This window comes from Lissotriton helveticus, chromosome 10, assembly GCF_964261635.1.
Source record: "Lissotriton helveticus chromosome 10, aLisHel1.1, whole genome shotgun sequence".
NCBI lineage: Eukaryota > Metazoa > Chordata > Amphibia > Caudata > Salamandridae > Lissotriton > Lissotriton helveticus.
In genome coordinates, this window is record NC_136071.1 from 545,708,234 (window position 1) to 545,727,704 (window position 19,471).

Below are 19,471 nucleotides of genomic sequence, written 5' to 3' on the forward strand. Positions count from 1 at the left end.
TCTGATGAATGATCTGCGGCGGCGTGCTTTAGTCTCTTTTTGGTAGCTGAGCAGCATTTGCGTCACATTGATTACTCTGCAATGAATTTTTGCATTGATGCCTATCCAGCAGGTAAATATTCTTGTGATATTTTACACTGTTTAACAGTAAAGTTTTCCAAGTGTTTGTGGTCCTCTGCCTGATGGTAGTGTTTGCTGTTTTTGTTTGTAAGACTTTGCATCTAAAGTTTGGGTGTTCTCTGTATGGGTTTACTATTGTGCTTGTGTTTACATTCTTCAGATTGCAGTGCAGTGTTTTGCCATTTGGAGGTTAATCTTGTATGAGTCTGTGGTGTTTTTCCTATGTCTTCATATGCACGTCTTGCTTGAAGATCAAACATCCACAAGCATGTGTCTGTAAGAAAGGTGCATTGCACATTTTTGTTTTTTTCTTTGTGTTTCACCTATATGAAAAACAACTCTATTCATTGGACACTGCCTTTTGTTTGATTCGTTTTATAAGCAGTTGCAGGGTGGGAAACGACCTGCAAGATGTTTGTGGATTTCCACTGCATTTTGCATGGCCAACCCTCTGCAGTGCCTCCCTTGATTCCCCAGCCCCCAGCTTAGGGCAGGGGAGAATATTCGTGCTGGCAGAATTTCTTCGAGGCTAAAGGTTTACTAGACCTAATTCTATGAATCGAAATATAGTATTTTTAAGTGCAAGCAAGCTATTTATTTGTGTGGGGAAAAAGTTTAAAAATCATCAGGCTTCTCTGTTCAACTTTGTGAGTTTTTCCCTTGTGTCTTGGGCATTGTGTCTTGTGTTCACCTTGTTAAGGCTGTGGGTTTGCAGGTGTGCATGTGCTACCAGTTTTCTTTGACTGGTTTGCCTGTGATGTGTACTTTGCATCCTTGTGTCTATCCCTTGCCTTTTTTGCTCTTTCCTCCCGCCATTCTTCAGTGTTGTATCTTTGAGTCTGAGTTTTTCTGTAGTAGGCACAGTTTCTTTCCACAATTCATCTGGTGTGCATTTCTGGCGTCCTTTGGCTGATATGTATATTTACTGGGTGCTTTGCCAGCCTTTGATTTTTTGTAAACAAACTTTATTCAGTTTTTCATTTACCATACACACGACATTCCCCCTTTCTTGTGCATATTGCTTCTAAGTTTACATCATTACGCCATTTTTGCCAGCCTTTGATGTATGGTTTGTGTGGCAGATGCATATGACACTTTACCCCCTTAACTTCCAGGCTCCCTTTTACTTGAAAGCCTAAAGGATCATATCTCCACCACAGCTCAAGATCACTGCAAAGCCATCTACCTGCACGTCCTAACCACAAACAACACAGCAATCAACTTCTACGAGAACCGTGACTTCAAACAGCACCATTACCTTCCATATTACTATTCCATCCGGGGTGTATTGAAAGATGGCTTCACCTACGTCCTCTACATCAATGGTGGACATCCTCCGTGGACACTCTTATATCCTTTACTGATCTTAGTGCTCCACTCCTCTCTTATTCAGGAGTCTTTTGCGTAATTTAGACATTGTAACAATAGGTAGGTGGAAGAAGTGGATCTGGTTATGATCCAATAGGGCTAAGATTACCATTCAAGGAAAGGAGAATGGAAGATCCAGCCACAGTCAGAGCCCCAAAATCGGTGAACAAAATGACTGAGCTGTTCCTAAAGAAAAGGAGAAGGGAACGGTCACAGAGGTAGGAAGGATAGTGCTCAATGGAGGACCACCCTTGGGTATCCAATTAGTTGGATATAATGGCCTCACACACCCTTGCGAGTGTCATGCTTCATCATCGGCAATGCTCCTCGTTGGGCAGGCGGTGCAATGCCCAACGGGCTCACCTCAAAGAGGGGCTCTTTATCGGAGATCTTTTATCCAACTGCCTATGGGTGAAGTGTGGGTGAGGGGCCAGGAAAGGGTAGATAGTGTGGGTGAGGATAAAATGTGGCACAAGGTACCGGAAAACAATTTTATTCTGGTGGTCCTCTGCCGCAAGTAAAAACAAAAGTAGTCTGTGATCGCTGAAAGTTAGGTTTCCAAAACACGATACAGAACTAGCGTGCAACTGGTGTGGTCAACATGTTTCTCGCTTTATAGTGCATTGTCTGCGATTCTTCACGACCTAATAAAAACTACTATCAACAAAACATGACCTATAATAGTATCAGTTTAAATTACAGTACATAGGTTGTACTACCTGTTTGACACTGCTCTTGCCTAAAGGTTAGAGTATAAAGGTGTCAACAGTACCCGGTAGGTCTGACATCAAGGGGGAAACCATAGTGGTTTAAGGTTTCAGCTGCCTTAGTCAGTGCCCGTTGTGCCTACCCATCACTACCGGGTCATGTTTTGTTGATAGTAGTTTTTATTAGGTCCTGAAGAATCGCAGTCAATGCACTATAAAGCGAGAAACATGTTGACCACACCAGTTGCACGCTAGTTCTGTATCGTGTTTTGGAAACCTAAGTTCTGGGAATGCTGCCTCCCCCCTCCATTCCTCCCGCATCTCGCCGAAAAGACGGGGGCCCTTTTCCAGTAAGCGGCGGAAACTGGAGTCTCAGCGGTCGGGGTCCCGACCATGACCGGAACCTCCTAAAGTTTCCACCTGGCTGAGGTCATCCTGAGAAGTGCAACATCTTTTCTACTTAAAAGGGAAAAGAAAACCAGACACCTCCGACACCTCAAGCTTAGATTTTAAAACTCCTGTTTTCAGGTATTTTGGGGGTGAAAAAGTTGGTAACTGGGGTAGGAGTCCTATAGGAAGTATCTGAACATCAAGGAATCTTGTCAATTTTGGTCAGACCACTAATATATGAGTAGTGGAAAAAGGTAAGTTGTATTATTGAAGCATGAAAATCCCCACAAAGCTGATTAGCAGTTATGTCTTGGCAGGGTATTTTTTGAGTTTTCCATCGTACAAAAATAGATTATGTAAATAAGGCAGCTTCATTATGTTGGTGTCCTGTTTCGCCATTCTTAATACCCATATTTTATTAAGGCAGAGAGCCCAGCCTCATCCCTCTTTTTATTATTGTTTGTGTAGATTGACTATTAATCATGGATCTAATTGAAGGTTTGACAGTGTCAGCATGTATAACTTTGGAAAATGTAGAGCACATCTGAATATTTGTGAGGTTGCCAAGATGTATTGCCATTTTGGACAGACAAAGGCATTTTGGCCCTCTAGTGGAAGTGTGTTTTTTTTTTCCTACACTCAAAATCTATTACAGTGATCATACTCCTAATATGTACTTGACAATTTCAGGGAAGCTTTCCAGTTTCTATGGCCAAGAGGTCCATCACTGCCCACTCTGTGAGCTCCTCAGTCTTTTCTTAATTTTTGATCAGTCTATCCTCCGCTATTGCCCTTTCTGTTAAATCTTTTGCCAGGCCTGCTTCTGCAGACCAACTTGCTGTAGCAAATGAATACCTGCACATCAATTAGCTAAAATCTTAACCCGCATCACAAATTTGTATTTCATCTTTCCATTTTGGGCTTAGGAGCTGCTTCAAGTATGCATTGCTTTACTGTATATGTGAGTATGCCACCTGTAATGGTGTTTAGTGTATCTAGTTAGTATAGTATTCCAGTATCTCTCCACTGTGTTCTCCGATTGGTTAAGCGAACACAAGGAGATGATGGACGGAGCGCTGAAACCTTTCAGACACTCACCCCCAGTCTCAGATCTTGGTTGAATCCATTATCATTCTTTAGCTCACTTCACCACTCCAGTTCAGACACAGCCATATGCAAATCAGTCTTGACCCTGTCCCTCATCGGAACAGTCCAGCCCGAACTGCCAAGCCAGGTCTTCCCTGTACCGGAAAGAAGCACCCTGGGATCTGTAGCCAATGGCTTTATCATACACTTTCACATGACAGTTGAGGACCACTTTAGGTTAGTTTGCAGAATAATGGGCTGGATCCTTCTTTTTCAATTTGCTCCGGATTTTATAATTTTGTTTAGATTTGTTTTTGGAGTCTCATTTCAGAGCAAAGCGTTTTCCTCCTCGGTGACCTCTACATCCTCTATCAAGACCATTTGTTGATAGGCTACATCTATCATCCTTGACTCCAACTTCTTACCTCTATTTTCAGCTCTTATGTTTATACTAATATTAATATCAGAGCTGGATTTAGTGAGGACGGTTTCATAGGTGTCTGTTTCTTCTTTTGCCTGACTCTGTAGTGTCGGGTGTTTCTTCCCTGTGATATGAGGACGGCCAATATAATATCAACTCTAAGGTCTAGGAATCTTAAAGCCTAATCTTAAGATAGTGTCTCCTTCTGAACAGTGACGGCCTCTAGATCTCTTTAGTACAATGCTGTGCAGATTAATGTTAATGTACACTATTGCTTGTAATTGATGGAAAAACATTGGAACTTGACCTAATTCCAAGTTGTTAGCGATTTGTCTACTAGTTCTTAGTTATTTATTTTTAACTGATGAACAGTAGTATTAACCTCCCCGTTTAAGGTCCTTGGGCTATCTTTAACTCAGATAGGACCTGGTTTATAGTTTGGCGGAGAGGGTACTCTGTCATAAAGGCGATGAAGTACCTTCTCCTCCAAACAGAAGGTCTGTCCTTCTCACTTAGTTGGGCAGTTCTTCAGTATGTCAACCACTGTCTCCCCGCTGACATACACCTTCGACAACCAGAGGGAATAATGGCCGTCAGAGGTTTTTCCATTTGCCTGCCCTAATTACAGGAAAACTGCAAAATGACCCAGGTATACTGGAAAAAACACCCAATGGCAGGCGGGAGGGGTGGCTATTTATTCATTTATTACACATAAACAAAATCCTGGTTTGTTTTTTGGGAGAAAAAAATATATGTTTAAAGCTTGGTATACTTTTTTAATGTTTTCACTGGTGGGCATGCAACTCCTTAATTTGGTACACAGCCTACTACCTTGACCACCGAGTCCAGGAGTAAAATCAGCCTGTAGCAGTGTGTGCTGTCACCATCACTCTTTTTAAAAACGGGTACTATAGTCGAGGTGGCCCAGGACTCAGGGCATCCATTCCAGGCCTCTGCATTGAATATGGCCACAAGGACCAGGGCCCACAAAAGGGGGTCAGATTTAAAGAGATCTGGGGGGTGCCATTTGGTCCCGGTGTTTTGTTGCTAGTTAACCCGCAATACCCACCTCAACCTCCCCCTGCTCAAAAACTAATGTGGGGCGTCCATCTCACGGCCTGGCTGACAAATTTGCTCACGCGGAATTTCAAACATGGTTTTAAAATGGAGCACCCATTCATTCTCAATGATGTGCGTACCAGGTTCACTACCTTGTTCATACTCTAAAAACGGTCTATTAACAATACTCCAAAACCTAGAGCTATTCCTCAGGGTACTTGACTCAATCAGCTCCCTCCAAGCCTCCGCCGCCAGGATGCATTTTGCCAATATCAGTTTATACTCTGTACGGCAAGCTCTAACCAAGGTTAGATCTCTCGGGCTACCATTAAGGGCTTCCCTCAACTTTGTAGCCACCTGTGAACTGGTCGAGTCAAACCATCTAGGGGTCGGGATGGCTGTTCTGTGTGCCGGGGCACTTAAAAATAGTGTTAAAAACACTGATAACCTCCCCCGGGGATATACCTGAAGAGGTACACAGCACTAATTCAGTGGCACAGGATTCTTTTACTGCAATATAAAAAGCATCTGGGGAGATCTGAGTCCTTCTGAGCCGTCGTCTGCCGTCTATTGGTCTTTTCATCTCATTATGCTCCACTCTTCCTTTTATGTCATTAATGGTCCACTCATTTGGACACAGAGCGTGTTATGGTCACTGTAGGCACTTTCCAGAATAGTAAAACCACAGAATAAAGACAGTAAAAGAGATGAAATTATAAAAAAATCTATATAAGAACCACTACCTCTCCCTTTAAAGGAGGGGACAGGTGCCTTGCTGTACGGGTCAGATAATGACATGAGGGACATTAAGTCAAATTCATGTAGTAGATTATTCAATACTTCCCTCTGGGTAGAATGTTCGAAATGGTTCCCCCTCACCCGAGGGCAGCCCAAGTCAGCTATGCTGGTGGTCCTTGGGTCTCCGCAAGGGTGTATGTTAAAATCCCCCAAGACCATGAACACACTATATTGTTTCATAAAGTGTATCCAATTAGGATCAGAGAACTTGTTAGCCAGACCTACAATATTCCTCAATATTATATTAACAGCTGAACGAGGGCCCACCAGTCTTGCACTGGGGGATCCTTCTGGTTTGGGACTATCTCTGGGCCAGTCAGTGAGGGGCTTATCAGTCAATTGCACGCCTCCATCATCGCTATTGGGGAAAATCTGTTAAATAACTCCAAAGCGGGCGGAACAAAGTGCTGGTGACCTGAGGGCAACTGGTTTGAGTGAGCTGCAGTGGGGGCAGTTGTGAGTAAACAGGAGGAAATCTATGTGACAGACATTCTAGAGGGGCCTCAGTGTTGGTGTTCCTGTGGGTGTACCCTGTTATATTTGGTTTATAAAAGAATCCAAGTGGTAATGCCCTAACGGACGACCTGGAGCCGGGAGGAGCAGAATATGCGTCCATGAACCGGATCCTTTCAGCTAAATGAGGTCTATTACAATTTCAATAGCACAATCACCCATTCTGGTTTTACGTGTACTACCTATCCAGCTAACTCTACGCACCATGTTGATATTTGTTTCCACCCTTAGTCCCAATGTGGTGTTATTTGATAACCAATTAAGTACTTTGTTCTTCAACTAGCCAAAATCATGTTTAGTTCCCTGGGGGAAAGATGGTACATTCCCTAAAACCACTACATTAGGGGTAGATTCAGGTGGCCGATGGGTAGCTGGTAGGCACTGAGAGTGGACCTCACTTCCCCCCTGCATCCAGCTATCTAAACATTGATTTCCTTCCAGAGCCCATGCCTGTATAGGTATATCCCTGCTATTACTTGGGCCTTGGCTCGTTGTTGCAAGCCCCCTGTGCTTGAGACTGCGGCTGGGACTGTAACTGTTCCATGTTATTATTGGACGGATTTGCCAAAGTAAGGGAGTCCATTGCAGTGCTCTGTCCCAGTTGGACCCTTAACCCTCCTATTAAAGAAGGTAATTCAGTATGGTTGAAGGCTGATGAGATTTTCTCTATCACTGTCAGCCGATCGATTATCGGACCCAATTTTGAGTCTAGCAAGTTTGTCATCACTGCCTGGAAGGATTCCAGTGCACCCATTAGATCCAATGTGGGGAGGTATTGAGGAAGATGTCGAGGGTTTTGGAATCATGTTGGGTTTAGATTTCTCTTCCAGGGGATCCTCATCAATAGTCATAAGCATTAGAATATTCCCGCCCATGTGCGGGACCCCGGAAACACTATATTATATGTGCCCCACATATATATACTCATATATATATATAAATACATATATATATATAACATGCAATATCAGCCAATAAAAACAGAGCTGAAATATGCTGTGTAGAATTTCCACCATACATGTAATAATAATAAGCATTAGAAACATGAGAAACAACAAAAAAGTTTGTTTAGAAATTGTTTTAATGCTCAGAAAGCAGTAGAAATTCTTATAACTCACTGGAAGCATAGAAAGCTCCCAGGCTGCATTGCAAATACACAGTCTAAAAAGACTGAAAAGCTAACCTGTAGCTGCATAGCAATAAACTGACACCGTGCCTTTAAGGCACTCATGACCCCCAGTATCCCATCATGCCTCAGGGGTGACAGTTAGGTCAGTTGTTCTTTCCGGCTCCTTCAGAGAAGGACCCTGGTTACACAGCTCCACTAATTTTCCTGTTTTTTGACAGAAAACTCTTCACTTTTGACAATTTTTTGTTCTTACTCGACATTTAACAACTAGTCAAGTAAGATACTGTCTTTTTCAGTCATTTTGGTGAGCATTTTATCCTGAAAATGCCTTCACTCTTTGACAAATGCCCTTCTTGTGGCAACAAGAAGGCCAAGTCAGACAACCACGACGTCTGTATCCTGTGTCTGCCTGAGGAACATGATCCAGGCACCTGTCCTCATTGTGAACACCTGTCAGGAAGAACTTTAAAAGACAGGGAGAGGATTCGCATTTATGGCCTAGCTCATAGGTCATCAAGAGGAAGATCTCCGGTGAGGAAGGGCTCCAAGAAGACTCATTCATCTTCCAGAAAGAAGTCTTCACGCCCCTCACCCTCAGCGTCGGGCTCGGCGCTGAGAAAAGAACCACCGGTGGATCATTCATCGTCTAAACTAACGTCGACGGCGGGCTCGCCGTCGAAGAGAAGACCAGGTACGTCGACGACGTCGAAGGATCCAGTTCCATCGTTGAAATCCCCTCCGTCGGCGTCAACCGGGCGACGTCCGACGTCGAGGAAGGGAACTCCGCCGCCGTCAACCGGGCGACGGTCGGCGTCGAGTTCCAAGACCCCTCCGCCGTCAACCAGGCGACGACCGGCGTCGAGGGAGGTCACCCCTCCGCCGTCGTCATCCAGACGTCGACCGGCGTCGAGAAGTGTGACTCCTCCGCCGTCGTCGAAGAAGCGACGTTCGGCGTCGAGGACCAAGACCCCTCCGCCGTCGACAGGGAAGAGTCGATCGGCGTCGAGGATGCAGTCTCCGTCGGTGTCTCGTCAGCTCTCGGCGTCGAGGGTGTCCAATACCCCTCCACCGTCGTCGCACAGACATTCGACGTCGAGGCAGAAATCTCCGTTGACGGCTGATCATCACCGTTCGACGTCGAGAGAAAGACCTCCGTCGACGATTAGACATCGTCACTCGACGTCGAGGCAGGGTGCTTCGTCGACGACAGGACATCGTCGTTCGACGTTGAGACTTCCGTCGACGACTGGGCATCGTCGTTCGACGTCGAGAGAGAGGGCTCCGTCGACGGCCGGTACTCGCCGTTCGACGTCGAGACATGGAACTCCGTCGGCGGCTGCTCATCGCCGCTCGACGTCGAGAGACCATACATCCTCGCATAGACATTCAAAAACAAGTTTGTTTGATCCGCCGACTCCCCGAAAGCACTCGACCACGAGGGAAGAGCGCTCGGCGTCGAGATGTTCAGATGTGGTGATGGTAACGGAGTCCGCTTCCCGTCATTCCACCTCAAGGTCCTCTGGCTCCTCAACTGCATCGTCGAAGTCCAGAAGTCCGGTACGCAAGTCACCTGAGCGTCGGACGGACCCTTGGGCGGATAAAGTCAGACGTTCACCTAGATGGTACAGGTCTTTGGAACATTGGAGAGATTCTGGGGCTGCAAAACGTATGCAGGACTACGCCAGCTCGCAGCACAGGTCTCCTCTTCAGGATCTGGTGGAGGAGATGGACAAGCATAGCCCTCCCAGGCGCAAATCTCCTGTGAGAACGCCAACCAGATCTCCCAGAAGGACCCGATCTCCCAGAAAAGAACCAGAGGAGCGGGTCAGGTCTCTTCTCTCCTAGACGAGAAGAGCGTTCGAAACGATCAAAAGAGAGGAGGCACAGTGTCCACCGTTGACGTCGACGAACTCCGTCTACTTCCTCTACCTCTTCTTCCAGGTCTTCCAAGAGGGACTACTCCCCTACTTTGACGGACAGTCCTACGTCCCGATCCTCCCCAGTGGATGACATTGGCACGTATCTGGATGTCTTGCAAAGAGGAGCTCAGAAGCTGAACATTGAAATGTCTGTCCCTCAGGTTACAACGACAGTCATTTTTGAGACTTTGCACAAAAAGGCGATCACCTGTCCTCTACTGCCATTAGTCCCGGGGAGTATAGATCCTGTCAAGGAGGTATTCCTAACTCCGGCGGCTATCAGAGCGGTGCCAGCCCGCATCCAAAAGAAATACAAACCGGCCTCTTCTGACCCGGTTTTTGTAAGATCGGACCCGCCAGCAGCTCTGTTATTGTGGCGGCGGCGAGGAAGACACACGCAGTGGCAGGTTCTTCTTCAGTCCCCCCAGACAAGGACAGCAAGACTCAAGACTCCTGGGGTCGCAAAGTTTGCAGCTCAGCTGCGTCGACTCTTAAGGTTTCTAGTGCGGCTGCACTTCTGGGTCGGTACGACAGAGCCTTATGGGACTCTATGGAAAGGTTCAAAGCCAAGCTGCCAAAAGAAGACCAGCAGGACTTTGAAGAGACCGTGACTGAAGGATGTCTGGTGGCGAATCAGATGATAAGCGCGGCTGCGGATGGTGCTGTCCTGTCGGCGCATTCCTATTCTCATGGGGTTTGTGCCAGGAGATCGGCATGGTTGCGCTTGACAGGCCTGAAGCCGGATGCTCAACATCGCATCCTTAATCTCCCCTTTTCGGGTTCCGCTCTTTTCGGTGAGCATGCTGACGAAGAAATGACCCGAATGAAGACGGAACTGGACACAGTGAAAGCGGTGGGCTTGGAAAAGAAGAAAGAGTTCAAGCGTCGTTTCAAGCCCAACAGGGGGAGAGGGGCTCAACAGAGGGTTCAAACCCCTCAATGGTCCCAAAGTAAAGCCCAAGGAAAACCCCAGTTTCGAGGTAAACCTGGCAGAGGTAGAGGAGGTCATCCACAATCCTCTACCACTACAAGAGGAGGAAAAGCCTGATCAGTGGCTTCCTCTGGCGCCGTTGCCCACTCCAGTGGGAGGAAGTGCTTCACAACACCTGGCAGAGTGGGTCAGCATCACCAAGGATCAGTGGGTGCTGAATATACTGCACAATGGATACAAACTACGTTTCCTTGCTCCTCCAAAGAACATACCTCCAAAGAGCGCTTCCCCTCACCAACTAAGCTTGCTCCGAAGAGACGTAAAAGTCCTACTACAAAAGCGAGCGATAGAGGAGGTTCCTCTCGCTCAAAGAGGAAAGGGAGTTTACTCCAGGTACTTTCTTGTCCCCAAAAAAGATCAGGAGGACAAGTTCAGACCAATACTCGATCTACGACTTCTAAACAAGATCATCATCAGAGAAAAGTTCCGCATGCTGGCTCTTCACCAAATATGCCCACATCTTCAAGTCGGAGATTGGATGTGTTCGGTGGACCTGCAAGATGCGTACTTTCACATCCCAATTGCTCAGCAACATCGCAAGTACTTGAGGTTTGTCGTAGGGAACAAACACTATCAGTACGCAGTGCTACCCTTCGGTCTCAAGTCCGCACCACGAGTCTTCACCAAATGCATGGCAGTGGTGGCGGCTTTTCTGCACAAGAAGGGGCTCTTCCTATACCCATACTTGGATGACTGGCTCCTAAAAGGTCCGTCTCCGGTGCGGGTAAAACACGATCTACATCTGTGTCTTCTCCAATTGCACAGGCTCGGTCTCCATGTGAATCTGGAGAAGTCAGTCCAACGGCCTACACAGTCAATTCACTACCTAGACTCCGTTCTGGACACAAAAGTGGGAAAAGCGTTTCCTTCGGAGGAGAGACTTTTTTCCCTGAACCAGAAATGTGGAATTCTGCTAGAATCTCGGCTTCCAACAGCCCGACAAGTAGCATCCCTGCTGGGTTCCATGGCATCCTGCATCTTTCTCATCCCAAACGCCAGGCTGAGAATGCAGCCTCTACAGCAGGCCCTGGAGGATCAATGGGACCAGGCGACAGGTCTTTGGGAGGATCGCATCAAGCTCTCCCAAGCGACGAAAGACGCCATCAAATGGTGGACACGGAGAAAGAATCTGCTGGTGGGGATTCGGTTTCACCAGCCTCTTCCAAGCCAGTCGATAGTGACGGATGCCTCTCTGCAAGGTTGGGGAGCACATATGGGTCCGCTTCAGATTCAAGGCCTGTGGTCTGCGCAGGAGCAGACATACCACATCAATATGCTGGAACTCAGAGCGGTATTCCTGGCTCTCAAAGCTTTTTTACCAGCGATAGAGTCCAACTCAGTCCTAGTTCAGACGGACAACACGACCACCATGTTCTATCTGAACAAACAAGGAGGCACAAGATCTTGCCCTCTGTCTCGAGAGGCTCAGGCAATCTGGCATTGGCTCCTCTATCGAGGCCTCACGATAGTGGCGGTGCACCTTCCAGGCGAGTTGAACGTAAAAGCAGACGCACTCAGCAGGCACTTCGAAGATCAGCCAGACTGGGTGCTAAACGACAAAGTGGTGGACGAGCTTTTTCGTTGCTGGGGTCGTCCAACCATAGATTTGTTTGCAGACGACGAAAACTCCAAATGCCACGCCTTCGCGTCCAGGTTCCAACGGCCAGGGACTCAGGGGAATGCTTTATTGATGGATTGGTCAGGGACATTCGCTTACGCGTTTCCCCCCCTGGCTCTGATTCCGAGAGTAGTTTCCAAGCTCTGCAGGTCGAACATGGACATGATCCTGATAGCTCCGGATTGGCCACGGCAGTGGTGGTACCCGGACCTTCTACATCTGTCTGTGTGTCCACACAGACGACTCCCTTGCAGGCCGGACCTGTTGAGCAAGATGAACGGGAGGATAATGCATTCCAACCTCCCATCATTGAACCTAACAGCATGGCTCCTGAGGTCCTGCAATATGGGCATTTGAACTTGCCTCCTGAGTGCATGAACATTTTAAAGGAGGCCAAGAGACCTTCCACGAGAGCGTCCTATGCGTTTAAGTGGAAACGGTTTTTCATATGGTGTAGAGATCATCACCTTGACCCGACTAAAGGACAGGAGGACGTCATCTTGCCATACCTCCTTTCCCTAGCTACTGCTGGTTTGAAATACGCTTCTATTAGGGTGCATTTGTCAGCCATAGTAGCATACAGAAAATCACCAGATCAGGTTTCTTTCTTTCAGGTTCCAGTGGTTAAGGACTTCCTCCAGGGGTTGCAGAAAGTCTATCCCCCTGTGCGAAATCCTTCTCCTCCATGGGAATTAAACCTGGTGCTATCCAGGTTAATCTAACAACAATACGTAGCGATATGCACTCCTATTTTATGCAATATACTATTTTATACTTTCAACAAATTAAATCTGGTGCTAACCCATGTATTGACTAGCTCCTAGTCAAGTTGCTAACAATAAAGAGAATCCACAGCAGCCCGTGGTATGGGAAGCACTATACACTCAGTCACTATGACGTGATTGCTATTTTTTGTGATTATCATCCATATATACAATTCAACATTAACATCATAACTTAAATATCTTTGTGTTATCGAAAAACTTCACACATTCAAAAATAAATTCACAGTTTTTTGATCAAATGTGAGAGTCTTAACCCTTTCAAAGTAAATGCTTATGAAACAGTAATCGTGTTTCTTTTCTTCAAAGATGATTTATTTCTTCTTGTTCATCAATGAATGCAATGATATTCTTCAAACAACTTTCCAAAAGTCAACAAATAATGACATATCCCAATGCATTTCGGTATGCACCTTCGTCAGGGGAATGCACTATAAATAACAAAAACATTTTTTCCAATGAGTACTCTATTTACATTCATACATACAATGGTTTCATAATTTTACACTACTATAACCAGAAGATCTCCTCATGTGATGTCGGATATCTGATGTGTATTCAAAGTCATGCTCACAAAAACTCATCTATCACCATCTCCATAAAAAATATATATATAACAGTTAAAAGAACTGAATTCCAAAACCTACAGTGCAGCCTAAAGTACCACCACCTTGTGCTCACTCGTAAACTAGCCGGACTCGCATGCCAAGAGTCACAGGGCATGCCATTATCAAGTGTATCGCCTTAAAACTTGAGTTCCTACCTCATTGAGCTTGTCGGAAAAAAACGGTTAACCACCATCGGAATTCATATGAATTTTCTGTCAAAGACACACAGAATGCCGCCCTTAGTGTTTAGCATATAATGCTCCCTTCATCGTTATGTACACACTAACCGGTACTCACTTAGTCAAGAAGACCCGTGCTTCAAATCCCTGCACCGCTATTATGCCACTCAAACTTCGTTTCACCCACGTCGATGTAGTGATCTGTAACACAGTTAAGGATGTGGCTCCTTAATATCTGCACAAGTTGCATTATACTTGGCCCTTAACTCCCAAAGATTACCGTCAGCTTACCTCAATCTCTTTCTGACCGCTTCCGCGCTGTTCTCAATACGTTATTCACCTGCCGTTTTTCGCTATGCTGAACCCTCTCGCCGAGGCACCAAAGTATGGCGTCTGACGTCACCGCTATGGACATAGACAACGGACTCCGATATTTCTGACCTATCCAAAATGGCCCCCATGTCTTTCAACTCGTATGTAAGGCGAGTTAACACTATTCACTACACCCATAATCTTAAAAAAGAATGTACTCTCGTTACCCATTCTTAATTTGCTCAGAATACAAATAATCTCAGAATGAAAAGTTCTAAACCATACATATGGACGAAAAATACAAACAAAAAACTAAAAAACTAAAAAACGTGGAGTTTTGTGAACGTGAGTGTAAATACCACCTGCATCACATTTACAGACTAGCATATTAAATACAGCCACATATTACATTATTTACAAAAAACAGATCATTTCAATTTTGTCATTGAGCCCATAGGGCGTCAACGTCCTAAGGGACTTAATCCAATATGTTTCTCTTTGTGCCAACATTCTATTGACGTCAACATGTGGTTGTTCCACCAATCGTTCTAATACAGTGAATTTCAGTTGCGGTATTGAATGTCCCTTCTCTTGCCAGTGTGCAGCTAAACATGACTTCATGTTTTTAGTACGTATCATACTTTTATGTTCGGTCATCCGAACCTTCACCTTCCTGCTGGTACGTCCAACATAGACCAAACCACATGGACATTTGATTGCATATATTAAAACACTCGAGTTACAATCCGACGTATGCTTCAAGGTGATGTTTTTGCCTGTTTGGGGGTGAGAGAAAGAGTTACCCACCAATACATTCCCACAATGTCCACAATTTAAACACTTTCTCATGCCTTTCTGTCCTGTGTCTGATATTCCTAGTTTACGATCCTTAAGGTGTTCTTTGATATTCTTAGACCTTGAATGTGCAAAAAGAGGTTTGTCCAAAAATACCTGCTTAAAATCAGGTTCTTGCTCAATTATTTCCCAACGCTTTTTTACACATTTTTTTATGGCCGCTGTGGCTGTGGAAAATTTTAATACATAGACTTCCCTCTTATTTTCACTCCTTTCTCTTTTGTCCAACATCGCAGATCTGGGCATGGTTTTTGCTCTGATCTCAGCTTGTTCAAGGATATTATCTGGATACCCCCTTGTCTGATACTCTGCACGCATACTGGCAATAGTTTCAAACCCTTGTTTCTCATCTGAGCAAATCCTTCTTGCTCTAATAAATTGTGATAGTGGTAGGTGTCTTTTCAATGATTCTGGATGGAAACTATCAAAATGTAAGGCATTATTTCTATCTGTTGGCTTCTTGAATACCGTCGTCACTAGTGTATTCCCCTCTCTTTTGACCAAAATGTCTAGATAGCTTATTTGTTCTGAACTAATGGTGTGAGTGAATTTAATAAAAGCATGACAGTTGTTCAATTCATGTAGTTGTTCTCTTAGCTTTTCTTCTGGACCCTTCCATACAACAAGTATATCATCGATATACCTAAGGTATAAAGCTAAATGTTGCTGCCAGTTTTCATTGCGTAGTATGTGCTCATCTTCAAATTTAGACATAAACATATTTGCATATGTCGGTGCCCCGGTAAAACCCATTGAGGTACCCGTCTTTTGTAGAAAGAAAACATTCTGCCACTCAAAGTACCCATGATATAAACAAAATTGCAGTAACTCTAACAAAAAGATGTTGTGCCCCTCCTCATACTCATGTCTCAACAGCATCCACTCTGCTGCCTCCAAGCCTTCCATATGTGGGATTGAAGTGTACAAGGCTGAAACATCAACCGTGCACAACCACACTTCCTCATCAACTGCAATGGGTACACTTTGTAATTTCCGTAAACAATCTGTTGTGTCTTGTACGAATGTCGACCATTGTTGCACCAGAGGTTGCATAAAATGGTCTAGATATCTCCCCACTGGTTCATGTAGTGACCCACATCCCGACACAATGGGTCGAAATGGTGGGTCTACCGGGTCTTTGTGCATCTTGGGCAGCATATATATATGCGGCCTTTGCGGATAGTTTGTGGTCAGATATCTTTTAGTTTGTTCATCAATCCTGCCCAATTCACATGCTCTTTTTAGAATTTCTGATAGAATCGCCTGGAACTCTATTGTAGGGTCCATTTCTAACTGTATGTAGGTGTTGGTGTCTTTCACATGTTGATCTACTTTCTGGTGGTAATAGGCGTTTCCCCCCCTGGCTCTGATTCCGAGAGTAGTTTCCAAGCTCTGCAGGTCGAACATGGACATGATCCTGATAGCTCCGGATTGGCCACGGCAGTGGTGGTACCCGGACCTTCTACATCTGTCTGTGTGTCCACACAGACGACTCCCTTGCAGGCCGGACCTGTTGAGCAAGATGAACGGGAGGATAATGCATTCCAACCTCCCATCATTGAACCTAACAGCATGGCTCCTGAGGTCCTGCAATATGGGCATTTGAACTTGCCTCCTGAGTGCATGAACATTTTAAAGGAGGCCAAGAGACCTTCCACGAGAGCGTCCTATGCGTTTAAGTGGAAGCGGTTTTTCATATGGTGTAGAGATCATCACCTTGACCCGACTAAAGGACAGGAGGACGTCATCTTGCCATACCTCCTTTCCCTAGCTACTGCTGGTTTGAAATACGCTTCTATTAGGGTGCATTTGTCAGCCATAGTAGCATACAGAAAATCACCAGATCAGGTTTCTTTCTTTCAGGTTCCAGTGGTTAAGGACTTCCTCCAGGGGTTGAAGAAAGTCTATCCCCCTGTGCGAAATCCTTCTCCTCCATGGGAATTAAACCTGGTGCTATCCAGGTTAATGTCACCACCTTTTGAGCCCATCCACAAGGCCTCTTTGCAACATCTATCTTGGAAGGCGGCCTTTTTGGTGGCAATTACCTCTGCTCGCAGAGTCAGCGAGATTCAAGCTCTCTGTGCGAAAGAACCATACACTATCTTTCATCACAATAGGGTAGTCCTAAGGGCTCATCCTGCTTTCTTACCTAAAGTCATCTCTGATTTTCATATAAATCAGTCCATTTCCCTCCCGTAATTTTTTCCAAATCCTACGACCCCAGCCGAGCGGTCACTTCACTCCTTAGATCTTAAAAGAGTGCTCAAGTTCTATTTGGAAATGACCAAAGGGATTAGGAAAACGGATCAACTGTTTGTGAACTATGGTTCAATGCGAACAGGTTTTCCAGCGGCCAAGAGGTCCATCGCAAGATGGATTGTCTCTTGCATTAAATTGGCTTATCAGCTTGCAGGCAAGCCTTTGTTGCAGTCACCCAAAGCGCATTCCACTAGAGGGAAGGCCGCTACAGTAGCCTTCTTGCACGACATTCCAATGTCGGAGATATGCAAGGCTGCGACTTGGAAATCAGTTCATACCTTTACGAGACATTACTGTCTCAAGTCTGATTCCAGGGCCGATACTCAAGTAGGACAAGCCTCTTTGAGGAATCTATTTGGGTAGCCTACGGCCTATACGAGCTTAGTGTTTACTAGGCTTAATATGGTTTATTACTGTATTGTTACTCCTTTGCCCGCAGGGAGGTGAGGTGAGGCTCGCTATTCTATTCTAATGCTTATGACTATTGATGAGGATCCCCTGGAAGAGAAGGATTAGTTACTTACCTGTAATCCTAGTTCTCTTCCAGGGGTATCCTCATCAAAGTCATAAGCAACCCTCCCGCCTCCCCGGGCAAAGGACATTCTTTAATAAGGAGATATTGTTAACCTATTTGTTATTGGGTTTATTTTCAGTCTCCGAAAAGAACAACTGACCTAACTGTCACCCCTGAGGCATGATGGGATACTGGGGGTCATGAGTGCCTTAAAGGCACGGTGTCAGTTTATTGCTATGCAGCTACAGGTTAGCTTTTCAGTCTTTTTAGACTGTGTATTTGCAATGCAGCCTGGGAGCTTTCTATGCTTCCAGTGAGTTATAAGAATTTCTACTGCTTTCTGAGCATTAAAACAATTTCTAAACAAACTTTTTTGTTGTTTCTCATGTTTCTAATGCTTATTATTATTACATGTATGGTGGAAATTCTACACAGCATATTTCAGCTCTGTTTTTATTGGCTGCTATTGCATGTTATATATATATATATATATATATATATATATATATATATATATATATATATATATATGTATTTATATATATATGAGTATATATATGTGGGGCACATATAATATAGTGTTTCCGGGGTCCCGCACATGGGCGGGAATATTCTAATGCTTATGACTTTGATGAGGATACCCCTGGAAGAGAACTAGGATTACAGGTAAGTAACTAATCCTTCTTGGCTTTACCCCAATTACTTGAGATTACCTTTTAGTGCCTGCACCTAACCGTGGGCCCTCCTCGTCGGCCAAGAATAAATCCACACGCCTAGTGGCTGATGAGGTTTCCGATTGCTTACTAGTTGTGATAACCAGTTTTCCTTGTGTTGGAGAGGCTTCAAAACCCCCCTTATTGCTTATTATAACAGCAGGAAAAAAGGCCAGTGGCATGGACGGCGGATAAACTATTGGTTGGCTAAATGTCTCAACACTGGCCTGCATGCTCTCATGATTCCCGGTGATATTAGACAGGCTCAAAAGTTCATTGTCAATCCCTGCCGGAGACACTTGAGTATCAACATGCGGGGAATAAAAGGCAATATTTGGAGACCTAGAAATGAGTCTTATTAACCAGCGCAATCTCCTTGTCTAGTTACTGAAGCTATGGTACCAGTCTTTGCCCTTGCAGTAGCTAGTGTTGCTTTGCGCCTAACCATGGCTCAACAGATAAAATACCAATAAAAGGTTCCAAGGACAATGTGATAGAGCGTTACACCATAAATACCAAATAAAGCTGTCCAGAGTCATCAAAGTCATGGGACAGTGGGACCAGAGTCAAGATGCGCTGTGACAACCCGCATGCAAGCAACTTCTCTTTGTCATACCTCCCGGTACCTCCCGGTACCTCCACAATGCGCCAACTGCTACTGACTTTGTCTGCCCTGGTCACAACAGACACAACTATTGCGTCTTGAGCGTAGCGGGAGGAAAGGGTCCAGCAACTACAGCCACAGCCACGAGACTAGCTGTGTCTCCAAGTCAGCCTCACCATTGCGTCTCCCTCCGTTCTAATGAGAATTGCCCCCAGAGGCGCATCAGGTGCGCTCAGTATTATGCCACCCACAATCTCTGTGCTAGTCAATAGCCCACTGGGCACTCAAGGCAGTCTACGGATGGGCCCCCGTACATAGGAGGGGCAAAGTGAAGAGGAGCAGAGAACTGTACCTCCGCTTAAGTGCTCTCCAGTGCAGGCCTCCCTCCTAGGCACCTCCGGTGCACTTAACAGTCAATCTCCAGCACTGGGGGGGTCAAGGTCCGGGTCCGCAGCCCCCACCACCAGACGCTCTCTCCATCTGCCAGGGAGCGATGAGGACAGCCGGTGAACAATCGTTTAAGGCG

General features: G+C 45.4%; 1 protein-coding gene across 2 annotated transcripts in view; it reads left to right on the forward strand.

The window, feature by feature from the left end:
- NAA60 (N-alpha-acetyltransferase 60, NatF catalytic subunit) overlaps nt 1-19,471 on the forward strand; it is a 107,302-nt gene that overhangs the window by 64,753 nt on the left and 23,078 nt on the right. For both annotated transcript variants that reach the window (XR_013601630.1, XM_078663088.1), the window contains exon 5: nt 1,236-1,470. Coding sequence is in view for 1 of the 2 variants with exons in the window: in XM_078663088.1 (XP_078519214.1) it covers nt 1,236-1,470 (235 nt within the window). In the remaining variant the exon portion in view is untranslated. The remainder of the gene's footprint in view (nt 1-1,235; nt 1,471-19,471) is intronic.